At 39.2% G+C, this 13,853-nt stretch overlaps 1 protein-coding gene across 1 annotated transcript in view; it reads left to right on the top strand.

The window, feature by feature from the left end:
- NETO2 (neuropilin and tolloid like 2) overlaps nucleotides 1–10,856 on the top strand; it is a 30,352-nt gene extending 19,496 nt beyond the window's left edge. The window contains exons 7-9 of the mRNA XM_054640961.2: nucleotides 2,772–3,000; nucleotides 6,806–6,919; nucleotides 9,871–10,856. Of these exons, the coding sequence (XP_054496936.1) occupies nucleotides 2,772–3,000; nucleotides 6,806–6,919; nucleotides 9,871–10,451 (924 nt within the window). The 3' untranslated portion in view covers nucleotides 10,452–10,856. The remainder of the gene's footprint in view (nucleotides 1–2,771; nucleotides 3,001–6,805; nucleotides 6,920–9,870) is intronic.
- Nucleotides 10,857–13,853: the final 2,997 nt, after the last annotated feature.

The following is a 13,853-nucleotide window of genomic DNA, read 5'->3' as shown; positions in this document are numbered from 1 at the left end:
ACATTACAGAAAAATAATTCTTAGTATTCTGACAGTGGTTTCTCAAGCTTCAATGCAGGCAGAATTATGATGATAAAATCCATTAGATCTGATACAGTGCAGTCTCTTGAGAAAAATAAGCGTAGATATTTTTAAATTCCTCAATTTGATTTTGTAATAAAAATAAAGTTTTAAAGATGACACAAGTGCAGCAATAAAAGTACTTTTAAAATGTGTATAGCAGACACTTAATAAATTACGTCCAGATTTCATAAAATTACCAGAATAATCAATATAATGTAAGAGTAAGGACCTTTTATACTTGCCTAGCTCATTAATCCAAAGGAGCATGTGAAGAGGTGAGCACTTTTAATGGGATTATTCCTTTGTTATCATACAAATAATAGCTCTACTAAAAGTGTGCTAAATTATTTTTAGTTTCCATTGTAATTTTGTAGCAGATATATGCAGTCAATCATTAAAAGAAAATACCATCTCTCAGCCCAAATACTAGCAATTACAGCTCACATCCATGTTTTTGAGATAAGTCCTCAATGGAAAACAGGTTCCCAGTGTAGCTGAGAATTTCCAGCAGAAAATCTTAACAAAAACAGTAGGGGAAAAAAAAGAAAATTGAATAAAATAAAAAATACATATGCTGAAAATCACAAAACAGTGAGGTGAAGCATGAGCTAATATGGCACTGGCTGCAGCTTCAGACAGAATGTGCAAGGGAAGGCAGTGCTGGCCAACCTGCCTCTGGAAGCACTGGAAAGGAAAAGCCACGGGGCACCAGTGTCACCTGTTTTTCTCTTTTCCATGTTTTCAATAAAGCCTGATAGGTGCAGGAATGGGGAGGGGAATATCTTGTTTTGTCTCCCAGAGGTAGTTGGTAGGGAGCAAAGGGGCAGCAAACTCTGTTCTAGAGCCCAGGCGTGGGCCCTGACCTCCTGCACCCCACCTGAGCAGGGCTCCCAGAGTCCTTGGGCAGATGTCACAGCCCCGTGTGCAGGGCTCTGTCCCAGTCCTTGGGCAGATGTCACAGCCCCGTGTGCAGGGGTTCTGTCCTTGGGCAGATGTCACAGCCCCGTGTGCAGGGCTCTGTCCTTGGGCAGATGTCACAGCTCTGTGTGCGGGGCTCTGTCCCAGTCCTTGGGCAGATGTCACAGCCCCGTGTGCAGGGCTCTGTCCCAGTCCTTGGGCAGATGTCACAGCCCTGTGTGCAGGGCTCTGTCCTTGGGCAGATGTCACAGCCCTGTGTGCAGGGCTCTGTCCTTGGGCAGATGTCACAGCCCCGTGTGCAGGGGTTCTGTCCTTGGGCAGATGTCACAGCCCCGTGTACAGGGCTCTGTCCTTGGGCAGATGTCACAGCTCTGTGTGCGGGGCTCTGTCCCAGTCCTTGGGCAGATGTCACAGCCCCGTGTGCAGGGCTCACTCCCAGTCCTTGGGCAGATGTCACAGCCCCGTGTGCAGGGCTCTGTCCCAGTCCTTGGGCAGGGCTCTGTCCTTGGGCAGATGTCACAGCCCCGTGTGCGGGGCTCTGTCCTTGGGCAGATGTCACAGCCCCGTGTGCAGGGCTCTGTCCTTGGGCAGATGTCCCAGCCCCGTGTGCAGGGCTCTGTCCCAGTCCTTGGGCAGATGTCCCAGCCCCGTGTGCAGGGCTCTGTCCCAGTCCTTGGACAGATGTCACAGCCCCGTGTGCAGGGCTCTGTCCTTGGGCAGATGTCACAGCCCCGTGTGCAGGGGCTCTGCAGCTGCCCCGGTGCGGTGGGACCGGGAGAGTTCATGGATTGGAGAGCAGCACCTCAGGCTCCCCCTGGGCACGTTGCTTCTCTGGCAGCACAATGGCTATCTAAGAATTGTTAAAGTGCAAAGTGGCCTTTGCAGCATGTTTAAGTGACTTGGTTTCATATCTCAAAATTTTCAGAATTTTGAGAATTCCAATACAGCCATTGAAGAATTGCAAAAGCCTTTTGATGTGTTAATGTAATTTTAACTGAATTACAATCTTGCATAAGTTTCCTGCTCCAGCAAAATAAATTATTTACTTACTCTTTAAATACCATCCCAATCTTCTAATTTCTTTGCTGCATGTGCTCTAACGCATATGCTGCCTTCTCTTGGATTAGATTTCTGCTTTTAGAAGTATTAAGATTAGCCTAAATTCATTAATTCTTCCTACACAGCCAGCTTACTTCTCTCTCATTTCCATTTTTATTCAAATTACTCCTGACTTCATGGTTTGTGTCTTCCATAACACAGCTATGGTTCAGTAATTAGCTTTCATTCTGAAGCAATAAATTTTAATTTCCTTATTTTACTTCAGAGCCTTTCTGACTAGGCTCCTTCCCCTATATTTTAACATTGTTTTTATGAATTAGAGAGAAAGGAAAGAGAACAGTCAAAATACTTTAAAAATTATTTCGGTACATCTATGCATTCCTTATATCTCTTTCTAGAGAAACAGACTTCACATTTAGCATAAATTCCTGGGGGTTTTTTCACCAAGTCTGTTGCTTTGTAGTGTTTTTCCAAAGGGAGCAGAAATAAAGTAAATTTTTTAATAAAGATTGTTTTGGGGAACAGGGAGAAGTGAAATGGATACCCAAGACAAATGTCATGTAATGCTTCACATGGACATCTAATGAGAAAAATCTAAGTTTAAAAATGTTGTGAATTGGGAATTACATTTATGTGTAAGGGAAGAAAAACATCTTACTGAAGATTTGCTAAGAAAGAAAACTCTCCCCTCAGTATTTCTTCTAAAGACACCGATTCCCCTTTCCTAACAGATCTACATGCGATTTCTGGACTATCAAATGGAGCACTCCAATGAGTGCAAAAGGAACTTTGTTGCTGTGTATGATGGCAGCAGTTCCATTGAGAACCTGAAGGCCAAGTTCTGCAGCACGGTGGCCAACGATGTGACGCTGCAGACGGGCACGGGCGTGGTGCGCATGTGGGCCGATGAGGGCAGCAGGCTGAGCCGCTTCAGAATGCTCTTCACCTCCTTTGTGGATCGTAAGTACAGCCCAAAGGGCCCATTCTCCTGCTCAGGTCTTTTAGGGAAAGCATCAGCTGTGTAGTAAACAGCAGGAAAAATGGAAAAGGTTGTTTCTGTTTCCTTCACATTCTGGCAGGTAAATGAGATAATTGCTTTATTACATTTCTAACATGGCTCCTGAAGAAAAGCTTTCCTGCATCCTTAAAAGGTTTATTTTCCATTTGAATTCAGCAGTACTGCCCTAGGCTACATCCTTCTCACAAAGACACATCCTTCCCTACAAATGAGCACAGACTTATTTCAAAAAGACAGGAGTGGGACTGAGGCTGCTCTCCCACTAGCACCCAGTTCCCAGCACAACAGGCTCTTCTTAAGGCCACTCTGGATGTCAGAAGAACAGAAAACATGCCTGATCCTGGAAAGTCTCTCCTTCCTAAACACAGCTCTGTCTTCAATTGTGGGTCTGGACCTACAGCCACCTCCAGCCAAGCTGCTCCCTTATCCTCAGCTGCATTTGGCTCTAATGGACCCCACATGTGCTCCCTTAGCAAAGCCCTGTGGTGTTGCACAATGATGGACAAGTGGTTAAATTCAAGTCTATTTAAGAAGCCTGTAATTAAAGCTGAGTTCTAAATGCCATCTGGATTTTTGTTTGGATTCCATAGCCTGGCTTAGAGATAGTCTTTACTCTCATTGTAAATTAAGATGTTTCTTGAAGGCAGTTTTTTGTGAGATTTTTTTTCTTCTAAGGGTGTTGTACCTGAATGGAATTTTATTGCCTCACATATGTTGTCCACACTGCAGAACCATTGCAGTGCCATTTATATGGCACTAAAGCAGACTGAGCTCAGAACTGCAGAGCAGATCTGAGATACAGGGGAGAGCTGAATGAAATATTCCCATTTCAGGAAGTCAGACCTATGCTGGTGCTAAAGGTTTTCAAAAAGTTCTGCTTGAAGAATAAATAGTACAGGTTTGCTAACAAAAAAACCCCACTTTTCTGACAGAACATGTCTGTAGCCAGTCCTGAACAAGATCCTGGTCACAAACTTGCACAAAAGTTCAGGTAACAGGTAGCTTTTATTTCTGTTCCATAAACCAGTAAATTTTAACATAGGAGAAAAGCTACTTTTTGTAAAACAACCTTTCTAAAGTAACAATATGTATAAGAGAAATAGATTCTGGCTTACTTTGAGTACATGGTAGTAAGGAAGAGTTGCATGCTTCAAGCTAGAATATTGCTTAGCCTACAAGAGGCATTTAATAAGGTTTAGATATTGAGAATTTAAATAAATGTCAGTTTTAAGTACAGCTTGCAAAAATTGATAACTGCCTTTCCACTAGCTTTTATTTCAATACAATTATTAACATTGGTGATAGTGCAAGTTATTCTAACTTTTAATGTAGAAAATGCTACAAATTTTGCCAGGGAAATTGTCTATTTATATTATAATTATTGGAGTGGGCTTTTTGTTGTTCTTGAATTTGGATTTTTTTGGGGGGGTTCTGGGGAGGTTTTAACGTGAGAGGTTGAAATACTAAAGACTCTTAAAGGCAGATAACTTTCCAAATGTATGAGTTTAAAGCAACTCAAAAGTCATTGGCAGAAGAACATCTGCAAAGGTATGTGGTTATTGTTATTTACCAGAGATACTGCCTTCCTTGGGTAGGGTCATTGAAAAGTATGTGTCTGTAAAGTGTTTCAAGTATTTTATATAATCTAGTCATAAGCAATTTTTCTAACTGAAAAAAAGTGAATCTGAGCTTACCTTATTTTCAGATTGTTAAGCTATCTTTCTCTTCTACCTTGCTAATGATTTGTAATTACATGAAGCCAACCATAAAAACAATCAATATTTCTGGAAAGATTTCCATAAATGAACTAATAGTGCATGACAGTCACCTAACACACACCTAGCACTGCTTGCAGGTTTGACTAAGTAATTCAGCTAACAGCAATGTGAAAAATCAATGTATTTGATTTCTGGCTTGATTCAATAGATGAGTAATGCTGGATACAAAGAGCACTGTGAACATTGCACCACTTTTGGGCAGCTGTTATGAGAAGAATCCAGCTATGTCCTTGAAGTCCTAGGCTGGAATTGATCAACCATTGTGACTTTTAGACTTCAAACTCCCCAAATAACAAACAGAAAGGAAAATAAGTCCATTTTCCCCATCTTCATGAACTGTGAACAAAAGCCATGCCCACAAAAATTTAAAGGGACTACACAAACATGTAAAATAGAGCCTGTGCTGGCAGATGGAGAAGCAACAGCAGAATTCATCAACCAAATACAGAACTGTAAAAAAAAATTCACCTGTTCAGGGAAATGAGAAGGAGAATATGTTTAATATGTTTACATTATGGCATAACTGACAGAACAGGCCTGATCTCAACCTTCCAAAGGAGTGATCCTGTTTTAAAGCAGTGCTCTTCAGGCTAGAGCTGCTCTCCTAACAATCACATTCTCAAGTCACTTCAGCAAGGAAGTGATGTGATGGGTACTGTTACATTTTTAAGCACTGAGATTACCTCGATAAACTGTTCCAAAATGCCCTCTAAGTATGTTCTGTATTCATACTTGCACTGCAATTAAAGCAAGTTCTTGTATGGAAATTCTTGCCAGATTGCCAGGGTTAAGCAGCAAATACAAAGCTTAAAACCAATGAGTGTAGGTTACCCAGCTTCAGTGGAGTAAGCCATGGAAAGACAATACATATTTAATGTAGGAATGAAAAATCAAAATTAAAGGTTTGAATGTTCTTTTTTTCTTAGGCATAGCTCCTCTTTTTGTCATTGAGATTCTCAAGCCTAACATAATGACTAAGTGAGAAATGCAGTGTTCAGGAGCAGTCATTCCCTCTGCTCTACCCTTTGGGTTTGCTGTTATGTTTCAGAGAATCCAGACTGCTCAAGAACACATTCTTTCTGTGAAAACCAAATAGCAGAATGTCTATCACACATCTTTGCTGTTTAGTATATAACTGACTTCATTAATAACAGACATGTCCATCATAAAAATACCCCATTACTGAAACAAATGAAAAACCAATTTCTTGGTTTCTTGGTGCCCTGAATTTATAAATAATTCCCTACATAGATGATACAACACCCTGAAAAGAATTATTACTACTTTCTAATATCTTTTTTCTTATGTCAAGGAGCTGTAACAAATACAAAAACATGGGGCAGCCTTCTAGTTAATTTCTTTCTTCAAATTTCTGACTATATATAGATAGATACATAAAAAGCTAAATGTACTCTCTCAATCCCTGCATTAGCTCTAATAGGAGGATCCCAGAGCTTTTGATTCACAAGCAGGAATGACTTAGATGCCTCTAGTTATTGAAATCTCTTGCAATTACTGAAACAGTCCTCCACAAGCTGAAATCTGATTTGCCTTAAGATAGTAATGGGCTCTAAAATGCAGATGTTCAGGGAGTGCTTCACAACATCCACACAGCAGATGCTCCAGAATAAATATATCATTGATAGTGAGCATGTGATTTTTAAGTATTAAGTTTTTAAAGACACATACTAAAACCTCCTTCCATCATCTGTGTTTTGTGACTGTCTCTATTTGCTCCCTACCCCTTTGGAGCAAGAATGGGTTTTGTAGCATTGATAAGACTGAAATTGCTGAAAGCAATTACATGGAGAGAGAAAAGCATCAGATAGTGACGTGCAAGAGAAATGATTGTGTTTGAACCAGAAGAAGAATGCATGTTAAAAACCCCAGATATAGAAAGTTAATAGTTTTATTGCAAGGCATCAATTACTGAAAATTCTGAATGTTTTCTTTCTCTTCTCTCCTGCAGCTCCCTGCTCAGGCAACACTTACTTCTGCCATAGCAACATGTGCATCAATAATTCTTTAGTCTGCAATGGCATTCAGAACTGTGCATACCCTTGGGATGAGAATCACTGCAGAGGTGAATATAGTGCAAACCACAGCCTTTATGAGCTAGGCTGGTCAGTTTGCCTTTCAAGAAAGTCATGAAATGTCTTTTTCCTGGAAATATGCTGAAGACAGCTATTCTACTAATCTCAGGAAGGTGTTCCAAATTTTTTATTTAAACTCAGGACACATGTAAGCATCCTGAATATTGCTCTTACTGCTTTTAACTAAATTTCTTCTTCTTCAGCATATACTCTCTATTTTAAAAGGATATCAGCTTGATAAGAAGTAGAATTTAGTATTTTTGAGGCTGCATCCTATCCATTTCTAAACTTTAATAAATCAAGGATTGTAGGGACAGGTAATACCTTTTAGAGATAAAAATAAAGAGCTGAAAAAACACAGAACTAAGTTTTCAAGCACAAAAACTCTCTCAGTTGAAATAGAAGCAACAATCCTCAAAGACAATTTTAAAACATTTGTTTAGATGTGTAAATCACAGGCTATTTCAGGATAAATTCAGCTGCTGTATATGGTGTGAGAAAGGGTGGGAGGAAGGAGGAATTGTTAGGGAGCATGAAATAAACACTTATGGAATACAGACACATGTAAATTCCTGCTTCTAGAACATGGGTTGGGAGTATTTTTTCAATCATTACAACTACAGTAAAGACTTGTTTCAATATCAGGCTTTGTAGGGAAAATTCTCATAATTTGAAGAAATTGTTATTCTGTTAAAGCACAGACATTCTCCCGTGCTTCAAGAATAGCTCAATTGTCAGAGTTAGAACAAAACCAATCTAAGGTCAACCAATTTTCTTGCTAAAGAAAACAATAGAACAAAAACACTTGAGGTTGTTTGCTTAGGATTTTTTGACAAATAGAATGGCAACAATAGGTCTGAACACAAAACTCCAGAAGATTTAAGTAAGTATTCCATTTCAAAGAGAAACCGACCCTGCAGAAAAGGTCAAAACCTCCTCTATAGAAAGTCTTGAAAGAAAATTTCTTTTCAATGCAAAAATTCTGCTTGCATTTTTTAAGCAAATAAACATAAAAAACCCCCTACTTGTTAATTGCATTTTAGGTAAACAAAGAAATTCACACCACTAGTAGATATTCTAATGTAATATTGTGGAAGTTTTCCAGTCAAAAAACTGGTCCATAACTCCCAAGTTTGCAAAGTAAAACTAAGCTTCCTCTAAACAATCCTTACCTTTGATAATACTCAATATTCCCTCTTAAGTTTAATTTCTAGATCTCTTTCCCATCTTTACCAACTGTTTTCTAGACTCTCCCCTAGAAATCACACATCACTAATGTACTGCAGTATTAAAAAAATTAATTCCATAAAAACCGTGTCTTTCCCAATATTTGTAAATTGCTGTGTCTGATGTTGAATGACCCATCATGTTTTATGTTGAATGCAATCTAAATTCTGCTGTAATACTTGCACAGCAGAAATTAAGAGACAGCTGAAGACCAGATCCACATTGCCAGCTAAGGGAGACTGATGCAACCAAATAAGCAATTCCTAGAATTAGAAAGAGAGCTGCTCACAATTGTGCTCAGTTCCTGCAGGCACCCAGAGTTCTCAGTTAGTCCATATCAATAGCTACATAAATCTGAGCATATTGTGACCTACTTATGCCTAAGCCCTGTAACACAAAAATTGATAGAGAAGTCAGTTGTGTGCAATTTATTTTAAGAGACTGGCAAGGACATCGCCTTTTGCAAAACAACTTTTTGATTAAAATATCTGCCAAGAATTAAGAAACCTAGATGCAGACAAGAGAACTGCCATAGCAGTGAAATTCATACCTCCCACCATGGATGGCACCACTGTGATCTAAGACAGGCAGGACAAGGGGAGAGATCTTCCTTCACTTCACTTCAAAGGTAAAAAGTAGCTCAAAGGAAACAACCCAAGCTCTGAAGCAGAAATGTAATTTCTTATTAGCCAACTCCTTGCCTTGGGAGCCTCTGCTCAGCATAAGGATTGTTTCAAATATCACATGATGGTGTATAACTCTCCCCATGCACTGTGTGTGGTATTTAGGTACGTAACACACACATTCAGATGCCAGGAGCCAGATATCTGAAAATGTTATGCAAGATTTAGGCTACTACATTTTCTTCTTCATAGTCTTAAATGCTTCCCTCCCACTAGCCAGTGTTGCAGTGTAGAAATCTCTCAGTCCCCCAGGACAAGAACATGAATGGAACAGAAGTTCAACTGGAAAACTTTAATCTTCAAACAAGAATTTTAAATATGGAAAACCATCTTGTTCTGATGCTGCCATCTTGTGTGTTTTCACATGAAGTACTAGCCAAAATTGCCAGATGATTTGGGTTGGTTGGTGTATCCCCCTACCTTTTTTTTTTCAAGTTACTTCATCATTGGACTCTTAGAACTGGAATAAGAGCTTTGCTAAAGCTCCCTGTGATGACTTAGGTGTAACCTACTTACACAATAGACACAGCCATTACATTTCCAAGAGATGTGAAAACAGTACAGTCAATCTTATCTCTGATAATATTTCACTTTTAAAGAAGAATGAAACAATTTTAAATCTAGGTTTTCTTCTACTGACATCACTGGGAATGTTACCAGCAGGAGCAAACCATGGTAAGAGAAACATCATCTGTAGCTGGATTAAACCTATTTAAGGTTAATTTAAGCCTATTTAGCTCATGGATTTAGGAATATAGACATCAGTAAAGGTTCAGGGTGGAAGGCTCATCCCAGCTGAGTCAGCAGGCACTGGTTCACAGAGTTGCACCTGCCACTGAATTATCATATGGTAGCCACTAATGACAGGGAATTAGACAAATCCCATTGACATACAGCTCTAGTCTCCAGTCCCATTAAGTCATTTTATCACTTGCATGGCAATCACAATACAGTCTTGCTTTGTTTAAATACGTTATCAAAAGTGCAGAAACTAATAAAAGTCTTGTCATAATCACTTTCTTCCTTTGCAGAAAAGAAAAGAACTGGATTGTTTGAACAAATCACCAAAACCCATGGGACAATCATTGGCATCACAACAGGGATAGTTTTAGTTCTTCTCATCATTTCAATTCTAGTGCAAGTAAAGCAACCTCGCAAAAAGGTTATGGCTTGCAAGACTGCCTTCAATAAAACTGGTTTCCAGGAAGTTTTTGATCCTCCTCACTATGAACTGTTCTCACTAAGGGACAAGGAAATTTCTGCAGATTTGGCAGATTTATCAGAGGAACTTGAAAACTATCAGAAGCTGCGCCGCCCTTCAACAGCTTCCAGATGCATCCACGACCACCACTGTGGCTCCCAGGCCTCCAGCATGAAACAGAGCAGGAGCAACCTGAGCTCCATGGAGCTGCCCTTCCGCAATGACTTCGCACAGCCCCAGCCCATGAAAACCTTCAACAGCACATTCAAGAAAAGCACTTACACTTTCAAGCAAGCTCACGACTGCCCCGAGCAGGTGATAGAAGACAGGGTGATGGAGGAGATTCCATGTGAAATTTATGTCAGAGGAAGGGAAGATACAGCACAAGGTTCATTATCTATTGACTTTTAACTTCCTGCTGAAGGTGGTGTGAGTGTATATACAAAATGCTCATGTACAATGACAGTGTATATATTAAAGGTGTACCATACGCAGCGTGTGAATGCACACACTTTTAGCTTATTATACTTCATTCCAAAAAACAAAACCAGTCTTCATTATTAATTCTTGCTGGAAAAGTGGTGGATTTCCTCCAATCTTCCCAAGCTACCTATCTAGTGGAGGAGTAAGATGGAGACTTTGCATGGAATTATCTGATAGGATGGTGGAAGAAAAACCCTACAGCTACTAATTGTTGAACACTGAAAGCAATGACTACCATTCTCTTCTTCATACCATTTACTCTTCTTTAGATGTCTGCTTTTCAAGACAATTTTAATACCTCACTTGCATAAATAAAAGTAGTTAAGTGCACTATGTGTATGTCAACATAGGTGTCTTATTGTATTTGTCAAATTGAAAATAGAGTTAGTGTTAAGTGCCAGTTAAGACTCACGAATTATGTTACAGCCATCTGTTTCACTTGCCTTTAATTATCATTTCCACACTCCAGGCTTTGTGAGAAATAAGTGAAAAGGGTCACTGCCTTTTAACAATACAGAGTTATATTAATCTTAGTACATGTGGAAATATCTTTGCAGCTTTCATTTAAAACACAAGTGAGTAGTCATTTTATTCTAGATGCAGACTTTTACAACAGTTTTCTTTCAAGAAGGTTTAGGATTTTAAAATATTCTGCCATATATTATAGCTCCATATGGCGCACTGATTTCACAGCTCTGTACTTAGGAAACAATTTTGTTCCTGAGTTTTCCAAGTATTTACATAAATAGATTGTACTGTACATTTGTCTCTTAAAATAGCTTTTTACTCCTTGTTGCAGCCAATCTTCCCTACTGAAATCAGCAATGATACTTTTAGCTCATGTCCTACTTGCCTGAAGAGAACTGCTCTGAGGTCTGTGTGATTACTGGGTGTATGAAGGAACTGGAAACAAAGAAATCACAAAGCAACTCTAATTTACCCCTATGGAATCCTTCTTGTGCCCCTTGTTTCCATTTGCAAAATTGCACATTTCATACCTTTTTAAATGGTGGTTTGGAGCTAATTTAAAACTTTTTAAAATATAGAAGAAAATTTTTAAAATATATTCTCATTGTGGTTTTTAAGCTTTTTATATAGTTTGATACTGTACAGCCTATTTCTGAAATCCAAACTAGCACCTGGACAGCAGGCTTCTTTCAGGGTCCCTCTCAGCAGTTCTGACTAACCTGCAGATGTTGCTGCACCCACCACAATTTGCCAAGAATACTTGTCATGACTTCCACATTAGCCTACAGCTCCTTCCCTGAGTAGTCTGAGCTTATTTGGGTATTGTGTTTACAGGAAACCTTTGACTAAAGCTCATCCCCCAGCTAGCCCTGGGCATAGCCTTTATTTACAGAGGGATGTCAAACCATAGTGTTTGTTGTGCTGATTGTAGTACCAAAAAAGCCCCAAAAAATCTTAACCTATGACCCTTGTAACTGAAAAATAATTTCTTTGAAATAAAGATGAACAACAGCTGTAATCACAGATTTTCGCTAGAATGATAAAGATTTTTTAAAATGCTTAAAATGTACAACATTTAAGGGGAAAAAAGAAAGGGGAATTGAGTTTCTTCAGCAATCCCCAACTTCAAAATTAACCCTGTGTCTCCTGTTTAAAAAGAACTTAATCAGCTCTTATCTTAGACCCACAAGGCTGGATGTACCCTGGTGCCAGTTTTTGTGCTAGTCCCAGAATGTACTTCAATTTGAATGAATGAAAATGGGCTTTATTTTTAGATGCACTACATGCAGAAAATAAATGTTAAAAAAATCTAGTTAATTGTTACTTAAAATTTTTTGAATATTCAATGAAAACATTTGGCAGATTTTATTTACTTCTCATCGATCTCAGGATGAAATATCTCACCATGACCTATAGGACACACCATGCTATTTGTGACAGTTTGTTAGTTCCAGATTCTTTCAACAAGCAATATGCAGTTTTACATGGGTCATTCTAATCCATATAACTTGTAAATGCTAGGTTTGCATGCCTGAGTTTTCTTTTTTAGGTGTATTTAACCATGTGCTAAAAATAACATAATCCCTACTCTTTCTCAAGTTATGTTGCCTTTGAGCAGTAAAGCTGTACTAATAAAACAAATAGGAAGCCTGCAGAGCACAAGTGTGTGGAGAAGAGGGAAATTGAAGAAGGTCCCAAATGGCTTGAGTAATATTTCAGTCTCTGTGGTAGCCTTGTGATTACATGGTCAGAACACAGCTGCCTTTTGGCTGCCCCAGAGCACAGCAGAGCTCCACAACCAGTCCTGGCTTTTGAGCATAACTGGTTCCAATGTCCCATGGGGTGTTTGAAAACCAATCTGCCTACACAGCCCATGGCAGGCTGGGCTTCAGTCACTGACTGTGCTTTAAGAAATGAGTCAGAACTATTAGAGCCATACTTCCACTTGCACCAAAATCAACTTCACTGCAGAGGAAAGCTAACTGGGTAGGCTGCTGGGTATACAGTACAGAAAGCTGTACTGTGAAAAAAATCTAGCATTGGTTTGGCAGTCTCAATGCTGTTGAAGCTGATGTTGTGGTCTTTAAGCTTTTTGGGGTCATTACTGAAAATGTCACATTTCATACTAGTGCAGTATCTAAACATCATTAGGCTATTCCCATTGTGTCCATCTTAAATTCATACATTTCTAGGAGCACCCTGATTTTGCTCTCCATTGTACCCATATCTGCAATGCCCTCTGCTAGCACTGAATGCTCCTTAGCAATGACACACTCACTGGACACACACTGAGCAGGACAAGACCAACAGCATTGATTTCTTTTTGGGATTTCTAACTCATTTTTACCTTTTATCATAGTAGCTTAAACGATCTGAACAAACCATCTAACATGAAGAATGAATTCTGATGAAAATTGTACAAGTAAACCTACAGCCAACATGAAAACAAAAGTGACTGTGATTCACAACTCCTGCAGGCTCTCTGAGGAGACATTGCATTTACAGAGGTGATGGCAGTGGCACAGGAAACTCAGGTTTAATGCTATTCCTGACTCCTCAGTGATCACAGAAATACCAATATGTACTTAAAATGCACGGGATTCTCTTGTCTGCTATAGACAAGATGACCTCACAGTATCTACAAATTCCAATGGCACATTGCAATAATGACTGTCTATTTTTACTAAACCAATAGTAAGAAGGGTTATGAAAAGAACTGTCATTGATTTACAAGAAAAGGTGCTTGTCATGTGAACACTTCACAGAATCCTTTTGTCATTAAAATATGCTTTGCTTTGTTTTTCACTTGGTACAAAGAATTCTGTGCATTAGCAGCAAACCTGTTGAATGAGGGGAATAGGT

The sequence above is a fragment of the Agelaius phoeniceus genome, chromosome 12 (assembly GCF_051311805.1).
Source record: "Agelaius phoeniceus isolate bAgePho1 chromosome 12, bAgePho1.hap1, whole genome shotgun sequence".
Lineage (NCBI taxonomy): Eukaryota > Metazoa > Chordata > Aves > Passeriformes > Icteridae > Agelaius > Agelaius phoeniceus.
The sequence above is the reverse complement of the archived record's forward strand: the minus strand, read 5'-3'. Positions and strand labels throughout refer to the sequence as shown.